General features: G+C 49.2%; 1 protein-coding gene across 2 annotated transcripts in view; it reads right to left on the bottom strand.

Annotated features, from left to right (window-relative positions):
- Positions 1–1,182: 1,182 nt before the first annotated feature.
- The window catches only part of HCK (HCK proto-oncogene, Src family tyrosine kinase), a 38,951-nt gene continuing 14,130 nt past the window's right edge, over positions 1,183–26,003 (bottom strand). For both annotated transcript variants that reach the window (XM_045980361.1, XM_045980360.1), the window contains 12 exons: positions 25,170–25,287; positions 21,940–21,982; positions 21,265–21,367; positions 20,399–20,497; positions 17,103–17,206; positions 13,481–13,630; positions 13,013–13,165; positions 11,454–11,633; positions 10,497–10,573; positions 5,429–5,582; positions 4,392–4,523; positions 1,183–1,718 (listed from right to left, as the gene is read on the bottom strand). In XM_045980361.1, coding sequence (XP_045836317.1) covers positions 1,516–1,718; positions 4,392–4,523; positions 5,429–5,582; positions 10,497–10,573; positions 11,454–11,633; positions 13,013–13,165; positions 13,481–13,630; positions 17,103–17,206; positions 20,399–20,497; positions 21,265–21,367; positions 21,940–21,982; positions 25,170–25,286 — 1,515 coding nt within the window. In that variant the 5' untranslated portion in view covers position 25,287 and the 3' untranslated portion in view covers positions 1,183–1,515. The remainder of the gene's footprint in view (positions 1,719–4,391; positions 4,524–5,428; positions 5,583–10,496; positions 10,574–11,453; positions 11,634–13,012; positions 13,166–13,480; positions 13,631–17,102; positions 17,207–20,398; positions 20,498–21,264; positions 21,368–21,939; positions 21,983–25,169; positions 25,288–26,003) is intronic.

The following is a 26,003-nucleotide window of genomic DNA, read 5'->3' as shown; positions in this document are numbered from 1 at the left end:
TCGCTTCCTTGTCTTCTCTGCGTCCTTCCCACGTCTCCCTCCCCCCCACTGAGAGCTTCTTATGCAGGCTACCAAATACCTCTCAGCAACCACATCTCCAGGCCCTGGTATTCCTACAATGGTGGATACCATCTTAACAACCATGATGGCTGCTTGGCCATGGGCAATGCTCAGCCTGTGGACAGCCCAGTAGCCTTCGGGGAGACCCAGACTAACCAACTTGTGTATCAGTGTGGGTCATCAGGAAAGTCAGGGCCCCAATTTGAAAAGTCATTCTTTTGTTTTTAATGTTTTTAAAGATTTTTTTAAAAAGATTTTATTTATTTATTTGACACACAGAGAGAGATCACAAGTAGGCAGAGAGGCAGGCAGGGGGGTGAGAAGCAGGCTCCCTGCTGAGCAGAGAGCCCAATACTGGACTCGATCCCAGGACCCTGAGATCATGACCTGAGCTGAAGGCAGAGGCTTAACCTACTGAGCCACCCAGGCACCCGAAAAGTCATTTTTATCATCTTGTCAGATTCAGCTACTTGGAGACATAAACCCATCCAGTATCCCAGTGCCAGTGTGATAGGCAGAATAAAGCCCTTCCCCCACACCCAAGATGTCACTGTCCTAATCCCTGGAACCTGTGAATATGGGGCTTTGCAGATGTGAATAAGGATCTTGAAATGGAAAAGTTAGTCTGGATTATCCAGGTGGACCCAATGTACCAACAGGTGTCCCTACAAGAGGAAGAAGGAGGCAGGAGGCAGAGAGAAGGAGCTGTCATGACAAGCGGTTTGAAGTGATGAGTATAAGAGAAGCTAGAGTCCGGGGACATGTCAGCCTCCCGAAGCTAGAAAAGGCAAGGAAATGAGTTCTCCCCTAGAGGCTCCGAAAGGCACACAGCCTTGCTAAATCCATTTCAGACATCTGCCTCTGGAACTGTAAGATAATGAATTTGTGTTTTTAAGCCACCAAGGTTGTGGTCATTTGTTACAGAAGCCATAGGAAACTAACACAGCGAGTGACTAATCGCCGAGGGTGGGGGTTGGGCAGTTAGAAACCTCGGAAGCCTTGGACCCCACTTCTCTTCATACTCCTGGTCTTTGGAAGGGTCCTTCCTCTTCTCTGATGTGTCATCCAGCAAAAAGGCATATAGAGGATAGTCACGAACTGGCAGGACAAGACAGGCCGATCTGTCAGTAAAGCCTTTAGCCTTTGTGTCTTTTATTTAAATATTTATTCCATTATTTTTAAAGTTTCCCATGGCAACCACAGCGGTAACTGGAATCCAGCTGTCCCAGGCAATAGACATATCAACCTGGGGTCTCCTGAGGATGGCAGATGGTAGACCGCTGGAGTCAAAAAGAGACTGTCCAGTTCAAACCACTTGACAGATGCGCAACTGTGGCTGGACCGAGGTGGGGTGGGCCGGTGTCTGTGGGGAACGGTGAGCAGGACCAGGCAGGCGGCCCTAAAAGCCACCCCTTAGGCATCAGCTGGGTACCTGGCCCCGCCCGGATTCGCCCATCATGGCTGCTGCTGGTACTGGCTCTCGGTGGCCGTGTAGAAGTCGTCCAGCACGCTCTGGATGTATTCGAAGGTGGGCCGCTCCTCAGGGCGGTTCTTCCAGCAGCGCGTCATGATGCTGTAGAGCTCCTCAGGGCAATTCTCCGGTCGAGGCATGCGGTACCCGCGCTCCAGCGCCCGGATCACCTCTGGGTTTGTCATCCCTGGGAAGGAGCCATGGAATTAAAAAGGGAGGGATTGGGACAGGGAAACCCGGGGTGACAGACACCGTGACCTCCCCCACAGCCATCACTTCCCACCTCCCTTGGGAGCTGAGCCCCTCTGTGAAAGCCAGCGTCCCTAACAACTAGGGTGGGGGCGTGGCACCCAGTTTTGGCCAATGGGAGCTGAGGAGTATTGTTCCGGAAGGCTACCAGGAAAGGTGTTCCTCCCTTGGAAGATACACCCTTCCTCTTTCGGTGACACCGAGGAACAACATGATCCTTGGAGGACAATCACAGAGAAGCTAACCACAGTCCTGAGTGCTGCTGAGCACCGAACTAGCCAGTCACCAATGCCAGACTCCTCCTCATGGAGACTGATAACTTGCCTATAGTTTTTGCCACTCTTGGTTATTTTGTTCCTTACAGCCTAATGTGTCCTCATGGATATAGGTTCCATAACCCATTGCCTGGCTCTTACTGGTGTATCCTCAAGACCAGAGGGATAAATCACAATATAGGCAGTGTAAACCAAAGTAAACAGGCAGCCTGTCTCAGAGTCACTCTGTGTTTGGGACCATTTACTTGTTCAGTTGAAGTTTATCTGAGATATCCTGAAAAACAATCTTCTACATGCCTGTGATGCCCAATCTTATATTACGAGTCTTCAGCCCCAAACTCATATATCCGAGTGCTTCCTCCAACATCTTTCCTTGGATGTGACACGTCACCTCGATTTTAACAGGACTAAACCAGAACTCTTGAATTTCTAGCCCCAGCCCATCACCTACCCAGCTGCTCAACTAAAACCAAGAGGATCAACCGTGATTCTTCTCTCTCTCCTTCCTCATCAGCAAGTCACATTTTCCCCTTCTTTTGAAACATAGCATCAACCCACCAACTTACCTCTGTCTCCACCACTTGCCCCCATCCCACTGCTGTGACTGTTACCTTCTCCTCAATCCCCAATCTATTCTCCATGCTGAACCAAAACATCACTTAAAGATGGAGATCAGATGATGCCACTTCCCTGCCCCAGACCCTCCAATGGCTTCCATACACTTAGACGAACATCCACAGTCCACACTCTTTACCATGGCCATGGGCACTCCCTGATCTGGCCCCTGCCAGCCCCATCGTTCACTATCTGCTCTCATTCCTTGTCTCCAGCTACCAGGCTTCTCTGTCTTTCTTCAAACACACCTCAGAGCCTAAGCTAGCGGTGTCTTCTAACTGGACTCTTTCCCCTGGACTCTTTCCCCTAGTTCGTCACTGAGCTGTCTTTCAACTCCAGTAGGACCCACTCTGACAGGAGCTGGGGAACACCACAGTCGGCCCATGTCACTCCCTCTCACTCGTCCTGCTTCATTTTCTGCTCAGCAGTCCTCTCCAGCTGGGAGTGTGTGTCTGATGTGTGTGTGTCCCTCCACACTAGAACATGCTGGTTTCACCATCTCCTCAGTGTCTAACACACAGGAGGGATTTGATCAATACCAATGAATGAACCAACTGTCTACACCTCTTTATCTAATCTTCACAACCACTTCTGCAAGGTAGATATCATTACCTGTATTTTTTAAAGGTAAAGACACCAAGGTAGGAGAAGTGAAGTGAATTTCTCAAAGTGTAATTGTTGTTGGGGTGAGATTCAAATTCAGGATGGTTTATATACAAAGTCAGGGAATCTTTTATCTGCCTTTCTCCCTCTCCCCAGTGTTCTGGCTACAGATAACCCAGGAGACATCCCAACCAGAAAGGAACAGAGAGTAACATTATTTATAGAGTCTCAGGCAATCCACATGTTGGGTATATCTTTGTAACTACATGGTCTACTCAGCGTAGGGTGCTGCCCATAGGCATGGGGATAAATTAATTCATTCAGCAAGTGGTTATTAATCACCCACCATATGCCAAGCGTACAGGTCGGCACATACACTAGTGAGGAGTACAGACATGATTTCTGGCTTCATGGAGCTCAGTGTCTGGTAGGGAAAATATTAATTTTTCAATTACAATGAAATAGGGTTATCAATTGCAATGAATACTCTGAATGAGACCATATGGGATATTATGAATGAGAAGGGAGGGGCATTATGATACTTTAGATGACAGGATGGTGGGTACAGACTGAGATGAAGCTGGAGAAGGAGGCAGGCACTGAATCATGTGGGAACTGCAAGCTATAATTAGAAGTTTGAGATTTTGTCCCAACTACAATGAAAGATCATTAAAGAGTTAGAGGTGGAAAAGGGACAAGATCTGTTTCACAATTCTAGAAAGATCCCTCTGGCCTCAGTGGAGAATGGCCTGTGGAGGAGAGGGACAAATGCAGGGAGACCATGTAGGAGGCCACCGTGCCATCAAGGTGGGAGATGATGTTGGCCTGGATGTAGGTGGAGGCAGAGGAGTTAGACATGAGCATGTATTTTGGAGACAAGTGGCCAGAACCTTGGGACTGCTTGGATGTAGGAAGGGGTGAGAGAAAAGGGAGGGCCAAGGAAGCCTCCAGATTTTCAGCTTAAGAAACTGGATGGATGGTGGTACCTTTGACTGTGATGGGGCAGGTGAGGGGAGGTTGGGGGCAAGGACCAAGAACTGTCTGAATGGACACACTAACAAGAGAAGACACCCAGACTGGGCCATGGAAGCACCCACAAGCTATGCCCCCTTCGCTACCTGGGTAAGGGATCCGGCCATAGGTGACGATCTCCATCAGCAGAATACCAAAGGACCAGACGTCTGACTTGATGGTGAAAGAGCCAAAGTTGATGGCTTCAGGAGCTGTCCACTTGATGGGGAACTTGGCCCCTGTGGGGTTGGACAGAGCAGAGTCAGGGAGAGTCTGGGAGCAGTCAGGGCTGGGTGTATGCTAGGGTGGGGAGCAGGACAGGGGCACAGCTGCTGACTTTGTCCCTCTGTCTGGCCTCCACGGTAGCAAGGGCCATCAATCCTAAGGACAGATGTCTAGAGGGGAGAGGAAAGGGCAGAGGGCTCTGGGGGTGCCAGGGGTGGTGACACTCTGGGCCACCTCATTGATTCAGCTCATACCCCAGGAAACTACAGCCCCTGAAGAGGAGAGTCCTCAAGGACTGGTATAAATGGAGTCATACAATATGCAGTCTTTGTCACTTAACACCATGTTCTGGAAGTTTATCCACAGTCAGCATCCATCAGTCCGTCCCTTCTTTATTGTGGCCGAATAATGTGCTTTTGTTGCTTCTACTTTTTGGCTGTCAAGAATCGTGTTGCTGTTCATACACAAGTTTGCCTGTTTCTGAATTTTATATAAATGGTGGCATCTACGTTTTGGGGGGGATCTGATTTCTTTCATTTCAATATTACATCTGTGAGAATGAACCATTTTGTTGCCTGGAGCATTGGTTTGTAATTTTTCATTGCTGCATAGTATTATATTACATAAATGTACCACAATTTATATATCCATTCCACTATTCACGGATAGTTGGATTCTTCCTAGTTTTTGCCTATTACGCATAAAGTTGCTCTCACCCTTAATTTTAACATGCACTTGGCTAGCTCAGGCTAAAATTGATCTGAGTCACTGGGTATGAGAGTCTACGGGTCAGGATACTCTATCCGGAAGGACTCCAGCAAGCTCACTAACATCAAACTAATACTGAGACATATCTCAGCTCTCAGTGCTCATAATCCGTCCACGAGGGCCCCATGGATACTTTGGCAGTGCTCCCTACCTTCCCGAGCTGTGTACTCATTGTCCTCGATGACACGTGCCAGGCCAAAGTCGGCGATCTTACACACCAGGGATGCAGAGACCAGGATATTGGCAGCTCGGAGATCTCGGTGAATGTAATTCCTCTGCTCGATGAAGGCCATGCCTTCTGCAATCTCCACCCAAAACAGAGACATCCTCACATCTGGCCCAGCCCAAAATAGGTCCCACCCAAAAACATAAGAGGAGTTAAAATGCATGTGCTTCCCCTTTCTTATGGAAGGGTCCTGAGCTCAGTCTGGAATTTCTCTATCTCCCCATCTAGGCTGGGGGGATATCTCAGGACCTGGGTCTCTTTGGGGGCTTTTCTGGGATTCCAAGACTTCCAGAGACTACTTTGAGGAAAGAGTATTATTTCCCCAGGACCTATATACACATACCAGAATACTATGAGATCCTCTCATCCCCAACCTTCTTTCTGGGGGACAACCTAGGCTAATGTCATATTCTGCTGTATCTCTTGTACCTTCTTCATCTTTAAGCCTGGGTAGGGAAAATTCATGTATTCATTCAACAAATATCTACTGAGTGTCTCATGGGTGCCAGGCATATTATTTGAACAGCTGGTGAGCCAGGCAAGGCCCCTGTGGGTAGTAGTAAGTGTCATAAAGGATAAAGCAGGATAGCAGGACATGAGTATAGAGAGCTGTTTTGGATTGAGTAGTCAGGGAAGGCTGCCTTGAGGAGGTGAAATTTTAGCAAAGATCTGAGTGGTGATAATAAGTATGTCAAATAAGAGCATTCCTGGCAGAGAGTGAGAACATCATGTGCAAAGGCCCGGAGGTAGGAATGAATTTGGGTGTTCATGGAACAGGTAGCTAAGCAGAAGTTGTCATGGGGGGGTGCAGGATGATGGGAGTCAAGGTTGAGAGGGAGGCTGCTGACTGTGAAGAACCTTCTAGGTTTGGAGAAGAGGTTGGATTGTATTCTAAGCATGATGGGAAGATGGTAGAAGTCCTCGAGCAGGAGTGTGACATGATCTCATGTATATTTTAATGCCATCATGGCTGCTGAATGAATAAAAGACTGTATAGAGAATTCTCATTCACAACATGTCCCTAAAATCCTGATTTTTCCTTAAGGACCTTTCTCAAGGGCTTGTGCATTAACCCTCATAAAGAAGCTTATAATTAACACCCAGACACCCAGAAAACAGCACTTGTGGCTTACAAACTGGCCTTTGAGCTCCTCGAGCCAGGTGTTACTACAATCTCTGTTTTACAGAGTTGGGGGAGACTTTTTCCAGATCATCCCACCAGGAAAATTCTCAATGTCAGACTCAAACCATTCTGCAGATTTCCAGTCCCTGTGCCCCATGTTTCCTGTAATTACTGCAGAACTCCCGTGCTTGGAGGACTACAGCTGGGTGCAATCTTGTGAGATTTTGGGGGTGAGGTGTGGGAGCCTGCCAAGACAGACCAAACCAAGACACAAGCTTGCTCAAGGTCGGAGGCAAGAGGGTGGCGCACTTGCAGAAAGTGGCCAGCAGGGGGCACCCGATGGCTACCGGAACCGAGGTGTGAGGCTTCAGACTTTTCCAGCAAAAATTTGAGACTGATTTTGCTCGGAGTTACAAGCCTGCGGTGAGATGAGACAAGGTCTTGCAGGAGGCAGAGGGGGGAGGGGAGCGGGATTAATGAGGAGTCCTCAGACAACAGAACAATTAACAAGAGCTATTATGCTAATGACAGGTATTGTAGCTCATTCATTTGTTACAAGATGATATTTGAGCTTAAATAGCATTTGCTCTGTGCTTGGGAGTGGTAAGGCTGCTATCAGCCATATGGCAAGAAAGCTGAATTCTAGAGAAATAAGTAACTGGTCCAAGTGGAGATGAGGAGTGGACCTCCAGCATCCCTGCTCAGGGTCTGTGCACTGATCCATCACGCTACCTGGGTTTTGGCCTTGATTTTGGCACTAATTCTGCTAGGTACATTTTTTCAGTACTCACAGCAGACATTCATGTAATTTATTGATTGTCACATGCACGCGGTGGAGCAGGTGGGATTAACCCAATTTAGGAGACTAGAGGATACTGCCTAAGGAACGCTGGACTTAATCTGATGTTGGACCAACTCAGCCTGAGCCCCACAGCTCTGGGACCTCCAGCAAGCTACTTCCCTCTTCTATGCTTTTCTTTTTTTCTCTGTAGAATGAGGATGACAACAGAACCTGTTTCTGGGGGGTGGTGAGGATGAATCCTCTCAGCCTACACAAGGGTGTGAACAGTGTCTGGCTTATAGGTATTCACTTCAATCAGGGCTATTCATGCTCCCTGGTGAGGAAGGTGGCATATTCAGAGAGGTTAAGCAACTGGCTCAAAGCAACACAGGCAGAGCTGGGATCAAAACCAAAACTCTATGTGACTACTAATCCAGGGGTTTACACAGTGTTGCTTCTCAAGGGTTGAATGAATAACAGAGAGGCTCACTGGGTTCAGGGTTGGTCTAAGAAGGAGGGGGTGATGAAGTGGTGATATTTCATGACCACCAAGAAGGCTGCCATTATGTTGGGCATTAAAACTTGGATTTGAAAAACAACAACAATTTGGGTTTCCTTCTGAGAGTATCAGGGAACCACAAAATCAGAGCTGGAAGGGCCTAATCTGGGCTCTTCCAACAGAATCCTAGTAATTCCTCGGGTTTGCTGGTTGGGGTTGGGCACCCCCTCCAATCTGAGCAACTCTGTTTTGATTTATTTTAAAATACTCATCAACTGTACAAGAGTTCACTTGACCAACAAAGCTAGGGCTTTACAAAAGACTTTTGGGGGTGCTTGGGTGGCTCAGTGGGTTAAAGCCTCTGTCTTTGGCTCAGGTCATGATCTCAGGGTCCTGGAATTGAGCCCCACATCGGGCTCTCTGCTCAGTGGGAGCCTGCTTCCCCATCTCTCTCTCTGCCTGCCTCTCTGCCTACTTGTGATCTCTGTCTGTCAAATAAATAAATAAAATCTTTAAAAAAAAAAACACTTTTGAACTTGGAAAGCATAGATGTGGTCTAATTCCCTCATTTGACAAATGAAGACACTGAGGCATGTGGTAGGTCTGAGGCCCATATAGCCAGTGCTCAGGTGAGGCATGTTCTACACCATCTGCCTTTCTAGGACTGGAAGTGAAGACCTGGTCCCAGGTTGCCTCCTTCCTCTCCCTGAGCCCTCTACTCCTGGACCTATAAGGATCAGGATCCTCCTTCCCTCCTTTGGTTTCTGTTTTCCCATCTGTGAAGCAGGGAGAATGGCATTTGTCCAGGCTGACTCTCCCCCAGTAAGATTTCTGCCAGTTTGATGGTTATAAGTTAGTTATAGGCCAGACTACTATTTCCCTAGGGACAGGGTCCATTAAAGTGAAAATACCAGGCCTTGATTTCCATATGCCTCTGGCATTCCAGGCTACAAAATTTAAAGCCATTTATTTATTTATTTATTTATTTTGATCTCTGGACATTCCTCCCTCTCCTGAGATTTACATACTCAAATGAGTTCTGCCTTAGGCACAGCCTAAGGGTCCTAGGTAGGTTTCCCTTAACACTCTCCAGGCTGCAAACCATTCCCCTCTCATCTTTGCCAGTCCCAGGTACTAGCTTACGAGGCCCTGCTCTTTTGCTTTTCCCCATGGGCTTTGGCACAGGCTGTTTCTTCCATCTAGAATACCCTCCTCTCTCCAGTTCAGCTGTCTAACTTCCACTCATCCTTCAGGGTTCAGCCCAGAAGCCACTTCCTCTGGGAAGCCTTCTTGGGTTGCTCCTGGATCAGGCTAAATGCTCCAGTATGTCCTCCCATAGCATCCCTTCCTCCCCTGTTTTCCCACAGAGAGGGGAGAAGCGAAAAATACTCAAGCTGGGGGTAAGAAGAGCTGTAGAGAGTGAAGGGAAGATGAGAGAGGTAAAGTTCATCTGTAGTCAACTGCTTCTCCAGGCCTAACTTTCCTATTCTGTAAAATAGGAACTATCTCTGGCTGTTACACTGGTGGCCCTCCGTGGACTGTGCCTCCTGGGACTCATGCCTTTGTGCAGCCCCCTCCTATCCTGAGCCTTGGCTGGGTCGTGGGCCATACTTTGGCCAGTGAAAAGTAGCAAGAATGATGGGAGCAGAGGATTCACAAGGGCTTGCACATTAGGGCTCGACCCCTTGGAACACTCCCTCTTGGAACCTAGCCACTATGCTGTAAAGAAGCTCTGGCTGGACTACTGAGTGATGAGCCACAGGAGAGTGATCCCAGAGGATGGGTCCCCATGACAAACATTCTAGAACATTCTAGTCCCAGACAAGCTCTCAGCAGAGTCCATTCACATGACTGATCTCAGTCTCACCAGAGGGAGTAGAAGAGCCACCCAGCCAATCCCAGTCAACAAGCAGCATCACAAGAAATAATAAGCTGTGGTTTCAAGCCACTAAGCTTTGGATGAGTCCGTTACATAAGAATAGATAATAAAGGGGCACCTGGGGGTCTCAGTCCGTTAAGCAACTGCCTTCAGCTCAGGTTTGGTCCTGGGGTCCAAGTTCAAGTCCCTGGTGGCTGGCTCCATGCTCAGCGGGCAGTTTGTTTCTCCCTCTCCCTCTGGCCCTCTCCTGTACCCTGTGTTCTCTCTCTCTCAAATAAATAAATAAAATCTTAAAAAATATATATATAAGAAAAATCCTACCCTCTAAGGTTGATGTGAGGGCCAAATGAGTTAGTACAGGCAAGACACATACAGAAAGTATACAGTTGACTCTTGAACAACACGAGGGTCAGGACCCCTACACAGCCAGAACCCCACATACGACTTCTGTCTCCCCCCAAACCGAACTACTAATAGCCTACTGCTGACCGGAAGCCTCACCAGTAACATAAACAATGGATTAATACCATTGTTATATTATGTGTATTATACCCTGTACTCTTACAATAGAGTCACCTAGAGGAGAGAAATTGCTATTTCCTATTTACTACTATTTACACTATTATAGCACGTGTCCAATAAACATGTTAAAGAGATCACAGAATTTCTCCCCCCCCACCCTGGGCCGCCAAGGTCCCCTTAGACTCTCACCTGGGCTGAGAAGTCAATGAGCTTGGGCAATGGCTGCTTGCTGCCCTCCGTACTTTTCAGGAAGTCCAGCAGGCTTCCTGTGGGGGGAGGGGAAGCAATACATGCCAGTCAGTTCTCACACTTCTTTGGTGCACGGTTAAAATTGCTCATAGTCATGGATTTAAATAAAAATATTTATTTACCACTCCTGGTGGTTATGAACTAGAGTTTTAAAATGTGTTTTAAAAATGATTTACTAAAAATAAATGTATAAAATTCCCTTTAAACAAAAAAAATGATTTACTGGTGATTACTAGATGGGGGCAATCATGGTTTCTTCGACTGAGGGAGTTTTCTGAGCCCCGATGACCAGAGCGGCCTGTGGTTTCCCCGCGCTGGCATAATTGTGTATTTAGAAAATGAAAATTTCAAAATCACACGCAATGACGTTGCGTGAGATGTTCTGTTTATCGATAAATGGGCAAGGATTGAAGATGGTGGTGAAGTGGTGGCCTAAAAAAAAAAAAAAAAAAAAAATCCCTGGGAAATCTTGGATCATGGGCAGGCGGGGTCAGGGCAGCCTGGAGGGAAGGCTTCACCAGTTCTCTTTCCCAGAGCATTGGTCCAGACCGGGAAGACTGCGGGTGAGGCAGGGAGCTGCCCCCAGCCTCAAAGGCTTATTGTGAACCCATAAGCCTCTTCTACCATCACCCAGAGGGGTGCTGGCCCCACTCCCCTCTCCTGTAGCCCCGTGAGCTCCCATTCTCCTGGCATCCCCTTGAACAGTTTCAGTGCATTAACGCATTAAGGAGCAGGGCTGGGCCGTTGCCTGTCAAGGCCCAAGTAGTCAATTTCAAAGAGTAATTGTCAGAAGAGCTCCTGGCCAGACTGGGGCATCTGGAGGGCAGGGTTACATTTGAGTCTGCAGTTGACCAGTAAGAGCCACTGCCTGCATCCCCAGCACCCTGAGTGTAGCACCTTTGGCCATGAACTCCGTGATGATGTAGATGGGTTCCTCTGTGACCACCGCGTGCAGCTTCACTAGCTTGTCGTGCTGCAGAGTCTTCATCAGGTTGGCCTCTGCCAGGAAGGCCTCCACCGACATGCTCCCTGGCTTCATCGTCTTCACAGCCACCTTGGTGTGCTTGTTGTAGGTGGCTGGAGCAGGGGAGGGAACAGGAAAGATCGTCAGAACCCACTGCTCCTTCCCCCATGGCCCTGGGAGGCCCCACAGCAGGTCTGTTTCCTCCAGAAGGCCTTCCCTGCTCATCTCAGCCCTCAGAGAAGGAAAGGGAGGCACAGGCTTTGGCCTCAGAAAGATGTGGGTTAGAAGGCTGGTTCACTACTTCCTAGCTGTGTGCCCTTGGGCAAGTCACTTAACCTCTCTGAACTGTGGTTTCCTTTCAAGGGCTGTGGTAGGGATTCAATAACCTCCAAACCTCACTCAGACTGTTACTTGCATATGCGTGTGTGCGCGCACATATGTGCGTACACACACACACCATCTTTGCTTAAAATGCTTTAATTGTAACACTGCTCTCAATTAAATGACCCATCTCATCATGGTCCACAAAGCCCCACAGGATTCACCAAACTCCGCCCCCCTCCTTTTGTACACCAGTCAGCCTGCATATCAATCAATTTCCTCCTCCCACCGCAGAGACTGAAGTCACCCCACTCCTGCCTCATCTTGTTGATCATGTAAATCTCATAATTACTTGTGTTTCCATTTTTGCCTTGGCTGCCAGGAAGCTCAAATCTAGATTTGCGGTCTTCCTGTAGTGAGAGTCTAAGGCCTTCATATATAAAATTTTTAGTTTTTCAAACTTATCACTCAGCCACATTCTCTTATTCAATGCCTGGCACACAGCAGGGTCTCAGTAAATGGAGTTGAAATGTGTGGGTTTTAAGCTTATTTTTTTTCTTGCTGAATTGTTTGCATCTCTGTAAGTTGTCTTCACTCCCACGAGGAGCATGGTGGAGTGCACCGGGTACTGGGCCAGGCATTGCATCTACCCCGCATTCTGCAAAGCAGGCATCGCTGTTCTTATTAGGGGCAGGATGACAGAGACGGTGCATGTCTTTTTAGAGCCCCACAATGCCCTAGCGTGGCACTGGGCACATGATGGGGACTCAGGGCAGCTTGCTTATCAGTTGCCAACACTGAACATACCTGAAAAATCTCAAACTACATTTCCCCACTTAGTTTCCATCCTCCTAAGAGGACTTTGATGATCTCAACCCCATACTAGGGGAGCGTTTCGGCTCCGTACTGGGGAGGGGGAGTAGATCCCTCACCTGGAACTCCTCCTTCCCAGAAGGGAGATTTGGACCCCAACAAGACTGACCTCAAAAGCAAATCAGTGTTTGCACAGCAAGACAATGTGGTTGCTATCAGTTGAATTGCTCCTTTATGATTCTTATTCAAATCTCCCCACCCAGGCAGGGTGGCATCACCACTCTGCCTCTGACTCTTCCTGGAAGCAATGACCTCCTTCGTTCTGCCCTCCCTCCACCCTCTGGCCCTGGGTCCTTACCCATCCAGACTTCCCCAAACTGCCCGGCTCCAAGTTTCTTCTCCATCTTGAGGGATTCCCGGGGGATCTCCCAGGCATCTTTCTCCCATGGCTTCTGGGGCTTGGAGGACACGCAGGGCACTGTCAGCTTCTGGCAGAGTCCGTCACTCCCCTCTGGAACATAGCCCCTGGTCAGTCGAGGGCAGCTAGCCTGAAGGTTCCCCTCGAAGGCCTCCCTGCCCGGGCCACTGCCTGTGGCCAGGGTTCCAGTGGGTTACCACCAGCGGAGACACAAGCACAGGACATGATGAGATGTCTCTCAACCCTACTGCTCAACAGGCCTAAGACTTCTGGAGCCTCCAAGCAGCTATGTGTCTGGGGAGGGTCAGGAAGAGCTCAGCAGGCCTCAGAGGCCACAGCGCACCCCTCACTAGGATTCTGGGGAGATGGGTTCACCCTGGTTGGGATGCGGCCCTGGGGAGGACTCACTCTTGTAGTGGGCCACCAGCTCCTGCAGGGTGCTGAATGTGCTCCGTGGGGAGATGTAGAAGCCCCCGCTGTCCAGGGTCCGGATCTTGTAATGCTTCACCGTGTCCCTGTGCTGGGGGTCGTAGTCTCGCACAGACAGAGAATAGCTTCCTGCAAGGGCCAGTGAAAAACCCATCAGGAGCGGGATGTCAGTTCCCTGCCACCTCATGTTAGTGATGTGGGAAACAGAGGCAGAAGAAAAATTATTAAATTTCCTTACCCACTGACAAGCCCTTGAAAAAGGCAGAATGATGTTCCTCTAGGGACTCAATTGCCTCCACCTGGAGACTTTGCTAAAGCCAAAGGGCAATCCTAGCCTGACAGACCCCTACCCCCAACCAGGATCCTGTAGTCTACTTTAACAATTGCTTTGGAAACTTCATCTCTAAACCCTCCAAGAGAGTGTTGACAATCATTCCCAAGCATATGGTCCACTGATATACATCTAAAGGGTCTCAGACAAAAGTTTTATTACTGGTAATGAATAACCTTTTCCCAACAATAGCTAGCCCTTGAAGGTCCTGGAAACCTTGCTTCCAAAATCCCTTAGAGATTTACACCATCCCTGACCCCCTCCCAACTTGCAAGCTTATAATAGACCACTCCTCACAGCCCCAGAGCAGCAGCTCTTTCTTCCCAGGGATCCTGTCCCCATGCTTTAATAAGCCACCATTTTGCACCAAAGATGTCTCAAGAATTTTTTCTTGGTCGTCAGCTCCAGATCTCACCCCACCGAACCTCACTTATATTCTAAGACTTCATCATTAGCACCCTGACACCCGCTCCCGGCACCCTGACACCCGCTCCCGGCACCCCTATAAGGCCACCGCCCCCACTGGGTGGGCACCGGGGCCGCGGAGTACAGGGGAAGAGTGGGCTGTGGGGTCCGGCCATCTGGGTGCTCATCCAGCCTCCTCCACGTCCAGCTGTGAGACCCTGAACAAGTGATGCTGTCACCGCTCTGTGCCTCAGCCTCCTCATCTGTAAAAAGGGGTTGGTCCTCATACCTCCGAACCTCAACGCATCGCCTGATGATTAAAAGAAGTAATGCTGGAAAACACTTAGGATGTGAACCCTCAGCATATGTCGGCTCTCAGCAGCATCTTCATTATCTCGATCTATCATCTACCATCTGTCACAATAGCCAAGACATCACATCACACTGGTAAAGAGGTGACTCAGAAGCCAACAAAGAAAAAGATCCACAACAACAACACAATGCATTCTGATTCTTGAAATGTAAACGTCAAAATATAAATGTCAACATTGGATATCGTGACAGGCTGAACAACCGCCCCCCAAAGATGTCTGTGTCCTAATCGCTGGCACCTGACTTTGTTAGCTTATGTGGTTAAAGGGCCTTGGGGGGGTGTGATCCCGTGAAGGATCTGGACATGGGCAGATTATTGTGCATTGTCCAGGTGGCCCCGATGGAATCACAGGGTCCTTATAAGAGGAAGGTCAAAGTCAATCATAGGATAGGTGAAGACAGAAACGCAAGGTTGGAGGGATGTGGAAAAGGGGCTATGAGCCAAGGAATACTGGTGGCCTCTAGAAGTTGACAAAGGCAAGGAATCAGATTACTTCCTGAAGCTTCCAGAAGGAACCAGCCCTTCAGACACTTTGACTTGAGCCTGGTGAGACTGACTTTAGACTTCTGACCTCCAGAAGTGTAGGATAACAAATTTACCTCGTCTAAGCTATGAAGTTTGTGGTCACTTGTGACAGGAGCATTAGGAACCTAATGCACGTGACATCACACAGACCAGAAACACGCACTCTTTCATCCCTGACCATGCTTCTGCGTTTGTAAGCTGGGCATCCTTGGGCATTCTGTTAGCCTCTCTTGTCTCTTGGTCTGCTCTACGTGTGCCGTGAGCACTATGGCATAGGATTTTGAAGAGGCTTGAATTGTTGCACAAAAAACAGGTGACCAGGGAGCGCCTGGGTGGCTCAGTGGGTTAAGCCTCTGCCTTCGGCTCAGGTCATGATCTCAGGGTCCTGGGATCGAGTCTCGCATCAGGCTCTCTGCTCGGCAGGTAGCCTGCTTCCTCCTCTCTCTCTCTGCCTGTCTCTCTGCCTACTTGTAATCTCTGTCTGTCAAATAAATAAATAAAATCTTTAAAAAAAAACCCAAAAAAACAGGTGACCAGATATCCCAGCCACTGTTCTAAGAATTTCATCCAAATAAACTGCGAGTGAATATGAATAATCATCCCAAAATGGATTGGAATTATATGAATATAAGGCATTATGTTATTCATTATAGTGAATGAATAACCGTGCGAGGTCGAGGTTTTAGATCACCATCATTTTACAGGCAAGCAGACTGAGGTCCAGGCAGGTGAACTAACTCACTTGCAGGCATGCAGCTGGGAAGTGGCGAAGTCAGGAGTCAAACCCAGGTGGCTGGCTCCGGGCCAGCCAAGGTGAGGCTGGCTTGACTGGTACTAGATGGGGGTGGGGTAGAATCCAAGAAGCAGCAGGATAGGGTTCAGGGGACTCACGGGGTCAGTTTTATTAAGCTGGTTAAATTGGCCCCTAGGGTCCTCCATTGTGTGTGTGTGGTGGTGGTGGTGGTGGGGAACCTGTGCAAGGGACCGGGCTCACCTTCCTGCCCTGCAGGACTGGGGTGGTTTCTTGGTTCTCCTGCCTCTATCTGCAGGATGGTCCAGCTCAATCAATCCCCCAGCTGTCCTGGAAGCAGCTGGACAGGAGAAGCCAGGGACTGTACACCTTTGCCTTTTTTGGTCCTATTTCCCTTGCCCTGAGGCTTGAAGGGAGGTTGTTGCGTGGGAGAAAACAAAGTCTAAACATGCACTGGCCTGAAACAGTGGTGAGTGGCGTTATCCTGCCACATTTGGGCTTGACCAATTCGGACATCTAGGGGGAGAGCAGAAGGCCAGGCAGATGTCTTTGATGGAAGTCCCCAAAATTGTTTGCTCAGGGTACTGTGAGGTCACACTTTATACAATTTACTTACTGAATCTGCACCAAGCAGCTTTAAGACTAAACATATTAGTAAAGGTGCGCTCCACGTGTGAAGCTGGAAATCACGAGACTCCTCATTGACAACAATTCCTTTGGAAAAATTAGCCTCAATGGATGCCAGTTTTTGTTTTTGGGTACTGTTCTTCCTTCCTGGGTGACAACCCAGCAGAAAGCCCCCTCACAGCACAAGAATTTCAGGAAGTTATTCACCAACATCACAACTTCCCCAAAACAGCACAAATGCCAGTTTAAGCAGAGTCTCAGAGGAGGCTGGTGTGCAGTTCTTCTTACTGCCTAGTCTACTCCTTCCTTATGGAAGGAGTGGGGAATCAGGCTTGTGGACAAGATATATTATGATGGGTATTTTAAGTAATACAAGCTAGTGAAGGTCAAGCTTCAACAAAATACTGTTTTTTGGGGGTCCACAACCACTTGGAGACCCAACCAGAAACTACAGGGGCTGAGAAGACCTAAACCAGGCTCGAGCAAAGTGCAGGAGAAAACTTAGCAGTCTGGTGGGCTGAGTGAGTTGTTCAGCCCCCCTGGAGCATTGCAGTGACTCAGTCAGGCCTGTGGGGAGGGCTGGCGTCACCTTTGGTGGTCTCGCTGTCCCGGATCATGAAGGAGCCCAGTACATTGCCGGGGGCCAGGAGCTGGCGCTCTGCATCCTTCCGGCTGATGTCCTTGAAGAACCACCTGGTGGAAAGGGGCAGAAGCATTGTGTGAGCTCGGGATAGGGGGTCCTCTCCCGCTGACACCGGGCACCAAGAGACCAAAACACCTGTCTTCCTGTAGCATCGATTTTCCCCACAAGATTCTTTTGGGGAAAAATAACGATTCTTTTGATGTAAAAACAGACATTTTACCAGGAGTGAATCCAGTTTGCTGAGATGGAAACTTACACAGTTTGGAGGCTTTCTTTAAGAAAAATAATACCAAAAGAGAGATTTCCCCCCAAAAATGTAAAAAAACAAAAAACAAAAAACAAAAAACTCAACTTTTTTTTAAAGATAAAGAATACAGCATTATTAATACAAAATGCCCATGGGTCATTCCAATGCCACCATGGTGAGGGATATGGTGAGGGATAGAAAAACTGACTGGTAAGATACAGCAGTCTTAACCAACTGTGGTCAAAATCTTGCTTTTGCCAATTTCACAGGCGCACATGAGCGTCCTCCCAGGGTCTCAGAGGGTTCATATGAGTAGGGGCCTGAGCTTTGTAAACTTTACAATGTATCCTCTTCTGTGTGTGCAAAGTTGAATATAAAGTCAACATGAATTTTCAAGCTAAAATGTGAGATTTCAATCATTTTATACTTGGATCTTTTCATTTTTCTCCCTGGCTGCTTGGGATATTGAGTAAAAAAACCCAAGACACAGCAGCAGCGAAATCCATTCCTACCCTCAGCAGGGTGAAGAGTGGTTTGTGAGCTGTAATGGAAAATGTCCAAGACCCAAGATCAGCTGGCCTTGCACGTGCCACAGATCTGCTGTGTGACTTTGAGCAAGTCACTCTCCCCCTCTGGGCCTGTTTCCTCTGTATCAACTGGGGGAGAAAAGACAGCTAACATTCATCAAGTTCTTATTATCCACCAAACAATTATATGGAATCATGGCCCTTATTATCCCCATTTTATAGAAGAGAAAACTGAGGAATGGAGAGAGCAAATTACTTGACTGGTGTCATACAGCTGGGAAGTGGTAGAGGCAGGATTCAAGTCCAGGCCTTCTAGCTCTGGAGCCCATGCTCTTTGTCACCATGGGACACCGCCCACCTGCCTTTTCTGCTTTCATGTGTGAACTGATTCGTGCCATGGTGAAATAGTCAAGTAATGTAACAGCGTACACAGTGAGAGCTGTCTCCCTGGCAATCCCACCCCTGGGAAGTTATCCCAGGGATCTTGCACAAGGAAGAAAGGACAGATACACAAGGAGAGTCACTATAGTCCAGGACTGGAAACGATTTCCAGGACCACTAAGAGGGGATGGTAGCATGTCTCCATGATGGACACTGCACCTGTACAAGGAAGGTGCAGGACGGCGTGGGTAGTATCTGCCACTGATGTAAAATAAAGGGAGATATATGTATTTTCATACACAAGTATTAAGCATTTGGGAAGACTCATAAGAAACTGGCTTCTGGGGAGGGGAAAGTGGCTGGTTGGCGACAGGGTGGAAGGAAGACTTTTCACCCTTTATTCTAGGTCCTTCCCCACCATTTGCATTTTGAAACATTCGAAGTGTTGTCTCTTTCCAGGAGGGGAAAGAAGTAAGATTCTATCCCCCCCATACTTCCCGGTACCCTGACCGCCCTTCCCAAAGGCACCCTCCACTAGTCGTTTCTTAATACAGATGCAAGAACGTGTGAGTGCGCTCAGCAAGCCCAATGTGTCTGTTTCGGTCAGTGGTTCTCAAGGTGAGTCCTGGGACCAGAAGCATCAGCCTCACCAGAGAACTTGTTAGAAATGCAAATTCTGAATCTGACAGTTGAGGAGCAGGGCTCAGAAACCAGCATTTTAACCAGCCTTCCGGGCGAGGCTGATGCACTGAAGACCGAGATCCACCAATGAGGTCATCCCTTTTGTTCCCAAATGATAACCCGTCATACGTGTTTTCTGCACCCTGTCTTTTCCACGTAGCAATTGTGTTGCCCTTGAGGATTCCCACCAGCCCGTACCTCCTCTAAGGCTGCCGGGGGAGGCGGGGTGCAGGCAATCTGTGAGTGTTCAGATCCTGAGTCTGGGAACAGAGCCCTGGATGCCTCAAGAGAAAGCGTAGAAGGATTAAGAAGGAACCAAGCTCTGCCTGCAGCATGTAAGGGGTGTGCTGGGGGCGGGGGGGTGGTTGTGGTCCAGGACAGTAGGCTCGGTGGTAGGAGAGGGGACGACTTCACACTGTTTCATGTTCACTAAGAAGGGCATGACTGAAGATGGGGAAAGCCCAAACATTTGAATTTCTAATAGGTCAGCATTTCAAACCCTCAACGCCATCGAGCCAGAGGGAGGGGGCAGAAAAGAGAAAAACCACAGTGACAGCCATTTTTTAACTTCTTGAATGGCTGGTTGTGAATGGGATCCGTCATTGCCCTGTGGCATGGCCATCGTTTCACTCACCCATCTCGCCCACCATGCTGGGAACATCACCAGGGAGGAGCCCTGAGTCACCCAGTGTCCCTGAAACAGGGCTGCTGGGTGTTCGGCAAACGTCTGTTGGCTGTTGGGAAGGCTGCATGAATCCCGTGTAACTGTTTATGTTTTCAGAGTCAAACTAGATACAGAGAAGGAGCTGCAGCCTAGCCCTCTGGGCTACAGGGAGCTCTCTGAGGGCAGGGGTGTGCCTTACTGGTTCTTGAAGTCCCTGGTCTGGCACAGGACTTGGTGATGTGCAGGCACATACTTACTGAATGAACCAGATGAGGGATGTCTGGCCAGGCGTGGGCTGGCTCACCTCCCAGAAGACCCTCTTTGGCATGACCATATACTTCAGTCAACAAATACGCACTGAGTGCCTACTGCATGCCCACCTGTGCTGAAGGTGCCCTGGCAGACAGACAAGGTCCTTGTCCTCAAATGGTCCCATCTGGGGGCGGGGGGCGGGGAGGCAGGCAGGGAATGTGTGAGCAACCACAGAAACAAGATTGTTCTTGCTAGTGAGAAGTGTTCAGGTCTCCATGAGTGACACAGTCCCAGAGGGGATCCGCCTTAGACAGGGTGGTGGAGAAAGGCCTCTTTGAGACCTAAAGGGTGAGAAGGAGATGGGCAAGGGCAGACCCCTAGGAAGACTGGGTCATGCGGGGGGACACGATGAGTGCACAAGGCCTGAGGCAGGAACAAACCGATTTTGCTCGTACTTCCTTCTGCAGGGCAGGAAGAATGGAATACTTACTCCTCTGTCTCCAGAGAGTCAACGCGGGCAACGTAATTGCTTGGGATGTAGCCTTCTTTTCGGGTGACCAGGGATCGAGCCTTCCACCACTCCCCAGACCTGAGGATAGGAGGGAGCAAAGAAGTCAGGGAGCAGAGGGAATCCCCCCGTCTTGGGCTCCCCAGCTTTGGCCAAGAATAGCCCCACCCCAGGAAGCAGATAGGGTAAGGGACAGGGTCACCATGGTCCCAGACCCCAGCATGCACCCCATCACCAGGGTTGGGAGCTTCGCAACAGTCCCCACTGTGCATCCAAGGGTCTAGAATCAAGCCCAGTCCCTGCATTCACAGCCCACAGCCCAAGGTCTCTGGCCCCACTCTTCCCCTGGACTTGCAGCGGTCCATACTTAGGGTATGGGGCCCTGTGCCCGTGGCAGACTCATTGTATGCCAAGAGCCACAGGGAGTGGTCTGACCAAGTGTAACCACTCCCATTCTTGAGCCTAGCACACAGGGACTCACTGACAGTGAAGACTCTAGGGGACTGGAGGTAGCAAACTCAAGAGACCAGAGATTTCTGAATGCAAAGGCACCTCAGCAGGGTCAGGTCCATAGACAAACCTATAGCTTAATTACAGGAACCTGAGGAAGGCAGCCCTGAGTAAGCACTTTCACCTGTTGTTGCCTGGATGTGGACTGCTAGCAAGTACACAAGATCCTTTGTTGTGGCTCTCTCCCAGGTTCATAGCAAACCCTCCTCTATTAGGATTCTTATCAGCCATTTACCCCCTAGTATAAGATAGTCTATCGGGTCCTTTATTGAAACACAAAAGAGAGCATGACTGAGTATTGAAGGTAGGTGTGTCTTAGGAGTGGGACAGAGACTCACTCTTCCAGAACCACCATCTGATCTCCCTTCTGGAAACTGAGGTCTTCATGGTGAATGGCCTCGTAATCATACAGCGCGATCACAATGATGTCATCGGGACCTACTGGGAGAGGGACACACAGGATGGTAAGGCTTTATCTGAGCACCACCACAGCCCTGGGTGTTTCCCATCCCAAAAACTGGCACCCAGCCCTGGACCCAGTGACATGTCTGTCTAGTGGTATAAATAAGGATCGTGCCACGTGGGGTGCGGTTCTAGAGTTTAAATAGAGATTTTTTTTTTTTAATTTTATTTATTTGACAGAGAGAGATCACAAGTAGATAGAGAGGCAGGCAGAGAGAGAGAGAGGGAAGCAGGCCCCTGCTGAGCAGAGAGCCCGATGCGGGACTCGATCCCAGGACCCCGAGATCATGACCTGAGCCGAAGGCAGCGGCTTAACCCACTGAGCCACCCAGGCGCCCCGGTTCTAGAGTTTAAAGCTAAAGGTGTTTTGTTTGCATTCGTATACAGGGTAATAGAACAAAACAGCCTGTACAAAGTAGTGGGAGCAATTTAAAGGATTTGCAAGGGTTGTTGTGACTGTGTGGGATTTTCGCCTTAAGCTCTGAGTGAGCACCTAACCTAACCCGCTACATGACACAAGACGCCGCCTCATACGTTTGCCAAATACTTACCATCCGCAGACCCTGGTGGGATGTTGTTGCTGTTGTCAGGACGCTACAAGGAAGAAACGGGAGAAGGGGATGAATCTGATAGCGTGTGGGGAGCCACAGAAGGTCTATGTCAAAAAGGATACCCAAGAGTATCTCATCCCAGCTCTGTGTGTCATGGGAGGAGGACCTGAGAGGGCTGGGGACATAGGTAAGGTCACACAGCACATGAGGGGCACCACAAAGATCCAGGTCTCTTGGGTTGTGGCCGTGGCCTTGGCCTTGGGCCTACTGGGGGACACTGGCTTGTTCCCTCCCTTGACATACGGTGAGGGGTTGGTCCAGATCGGTGTTTTCTGAGATATGTTTGAAGAAGCTGTAGGTCTACCAACATGTCCCAGCACAAAGGCTCCATTCTGTATATGAAGGACCCTAAGTATTCACCCAGAGGTGGGCTGCCGTCTACACCCTGGCACCCTACACAGTCCTCAGGGAGGTGGACTTTTATTCCCGGCACAACTAGGCCTTAAAGATACACTGGTGAGGGGCGCCTGGGTGGCTCAGTGGGTTAAAGCCTCTGCCTTTGGCTCAGGTCATGATCCCAGGGTCCTGGGATCGAGCCCCGCATCGGGCTCTCTGCTCAGCGGGGAGCCTGCTTCCTCCTCTCTCTCCCTGCCTGCCTCTCTGCCTACCTGTGATCTCTGTATGTCAAATAAATAAATAAATAAAAACTTAGAAAAAAAAAAGATACACTGGTGAGTAAACAAAGCTAGCTCTTCAGAAGGAGAACCATGATTTGTGTATAGAGAACACATACACATACGTCCTCAATACGTTCTGTGGACACAAACTATATTTGTGTGGGTGTAAATTCTTGGAAAAAGGTTTGCAAGGGTCCACACCAAACTGACAACAGTTGATGCCTCTGAAGAGGAGTGAGATATCCCTGGGGAGGGAGACGTCGGTCAGGGAAACTGTAGCTTTCACTGTAATCTGTGACTTTTCTTTATAAGGGGAATGTGTTTGTATGTCGCACATTTAAGTAAACTTGGAGAAACAGGTGTGGGGAACAGTGAGAAGTATCTTTTTGTGGGGAGATCCACAAAGCCCATCAAAATTCATAAAGCTCTGAGGACTCCCACAGAGAAGGAGTCTGTTTTGGCCAGTGTTTTGTAAACTGGTTTGGCCGGGGAACCCTTTCTCTGAGGAATACTTACTAACTCATCACTGAATTAATGCCCTGCAGGAGAAGGACAAATTGCTGATGATAACATCCCTTAAATCTGATGTTCAGGAGACAACCAAAAACCAGTGGGAGAAGACCCTCTGCTTCCCACTGGTGCCAAGCTAGAGGGCCTCAGAGAACCTGGAGCCCTAGCCACAGAGAGGGTCCAGGGCCACGCAGGTTAGGAGAGAGAACAGATCTAGGAGTGACTTAGGGTTTAAGATGTCAGTTCAGGACATCACTGGTGTGAAAAGCACATATAATCTCAGGATCAGGATGTATTAATAGAGGTTAAGTGCAAAGGGAGGGAGGTGACTATTCCACTAACACGCCCCCCCACCCCGCCCCTTTCCCCAAATTAGCACTGTTTGAGACATCATGCCTGGAGAAGGGCAAGCAGAATGGAGAGATGCCAGGAACCCATGTTGTGTGAAAGATGATTCGGAAGGAATGGGTGGGTCGGGATAAGATGTTTGCTTTATTCTCTACTGGTTGTCATGGGGCAAAGGAAGAGGATGTATTTGGTGTGGGGCTGACGGGCAGGTTTGGGAACAAGGAGTCAGGGTATGAGACAACAGGCTTCCCTTCAATATGAGGCAGAACTTTCTAAGGGCCTGCCCCAGGAAGGAGAGTGCACCCCCGTCTCTGGAGGCAGCAAGCAGAGACCGTGCTTCCCTAGATGACCTCAGATAACAGCATGGACTCCAGGATTCCAGAGTAGAGAGCACCCCAGCCTCGGGGTTAGAAAGACCTGGCTCTGCTGTCCCCAGCTGTGTGGCCCCTGGGAGGCATTTCTCCTCTTTGAGTCTTTGTCACAGTGGCTTTAAAGTGGCCCAACTCCTGCCTCACAACTTTTGGTGGGGACTAATGTTGTAGAAGCCCCTCACCCCAGAGCCTAGAACACAGCAGGTGTTCCAAGAATGGGAAGATTATTACAGCCATTCCTGTTGCTATAGTACCATCACCGCCGCTCCCGTTCTGGTACTGTTATAGTTAACAGCACTGTTTACTGCTATAGCCGCTCTTCTATCACTCCCCTCCCCCATTTTTTTTTATTATGTTATGTTAGTCACCATACAGTACATCATTCATTTTCTGTGTAGTATTCCACCATTCATTGTTTGCATCTAACACCCAGTGCTCCATGTAATCCGTGCCCTCCTTAATACCCATCACTGGGCTCTCCCACCCCCCCAAACCTCCCCTCCCGTCTAAAACCGTCTGTTCCTTTCCCCGGGTCTTCAACCCCTCTCGTGACTACAGGACTCGGGGCCCTACTGCCGGGGCACCTGCCGCTCCCGTTCTCACCACTAGTATTGCCCTGACTATAGTTCCTCATGAGCATCTGGCTTCTGCCTCTGTTTCTCCTGCTTCAAACACTGGCACTTGGGAGACGGTCCAGGTTCGAATCCTGCCTCTACCCCTTGCTAACTGTACAGCCTTTAGCATGTTATCAAGCTCTGTGTCTCACCTGTGTAATAAAAATGGAGACCTAGGATTACTGTGAGGCTTTAAGGTGCTGATAACCGTACAGCACTTAGGACAGTGTGTGGTTGGTCGTGGGCTCTGTATAAGCAGAGGAGAGGTAAGCGAATACCGCTACTAGTATGACCGCTTCTCTTACTTACTGCGTCGTCTGTCACACTCCCGCTGCTCTTGCCGCTCTAATTGCTGTTACGGTTGTGGCTACAGCACTAATACTGTCATTACTGTCACCACTTCAACTGCTGTTTTACTGGTCAGCTCACTGACTACTCGGGCTTGGGGCCTCTGCCATGCCCACTGGGACCTGGTCTCTGGAGCCCGGGCGGAGGGACCAAGGTGTGGGCAGTTGGATAAGGAGGAGTGACGTCACTGCCCCAGGTCCTTGATGCAGATGTATTCCAGAGAGTCAAGGGACTGCTGGTGATGGGTCAGCTCCATGTCACCCCTGCTGACCGTTGGGAATACGGGAGGCTGTTAGGGTAATTTGGGACAGCATGGGGCAGCCCATCAGGCTGCTGAAACCCCCCTTTCTTGCCCCACTCACCCGCTTGCTTGTAGATGTGGGATCTGGCACATACACAGGGCTGTGTGGGTTGGTGCTGGGCTCGGTTTTTGAGACCTTGCCTCTGTCTTGGAGGAATTTGGACTTCATGCACCCCATCCTGCGTCAGAGAGAAGGGACGTGAGTCTGGCTTGCCTCCAGCCCTACACAGGAGAGTCTTGGATGCTGGGTTCCAGGCCCCCTGCCCTCAGGCTAGCTCCCTCTCCCCTATCCTGTCTCCCCCCCACCCCTGCCCCTGCACCCCTGCCAAACCCACTCACTCCACCCTTGCCCCTCTGGGCTTCCCCACGTCTGTGTCTACCACATACCCACACAGAATTGACAAGTTGTCATAGCCATGCTACCAAGGACCCTTGCAATGGGGAGTTTATTCAGAGAATAAATCATGAGGATCATCAAAATTCAACAGGCAGAGCCTTGGAGCAGAGTGGGTGGTAGGCACCATGGGTTCTGGGATCAGAAAGCCTCAAGATGACGCTTAGCCCCTCCACCCCACCAACACCTCACTCATCACTGGCCCTGCTCCCCAGTCTCAGTTCCTCATCAGCAAAATGGGGATAATAATAAAACAACATACTTGCAGGGTGCTGGAAGGATGAGAAAACATGTAGGCGGGGAAATACTTAGCACAGCGTGAGACTCAGAGCAAACAGTAAAGTGAAACTATACTATTATGATCTAATAAATTATCATTTTATATTAAACGACCAAGATGAGGTCACATAATATGACTCAAACAATCTAGCTAAATAGTAGCCAAGGCATCAACTTCCTTGTATCATTTTATAACTGCCTTATAATAGTTTCCTTCCTCCC

Source organism: Meles meles, chromosome 16 (genome assembly GCF_922984935.1).
Source record: "Meles meles chromosome 16, mMelMel3.1 paternal haplotype, whole genome shotgun sequence".
Taxonomy (NCBI): Eukaryota; Metazoa; Chordata; class Mammalia; order Carnivora; family Mustelidae; genus Meles; species Meles meles.
The sequence above is the reverse complement of the archived record's forward strand: the minus strand, read 5'-3'. Positions and strand labels throughout refer to the sequence as shown.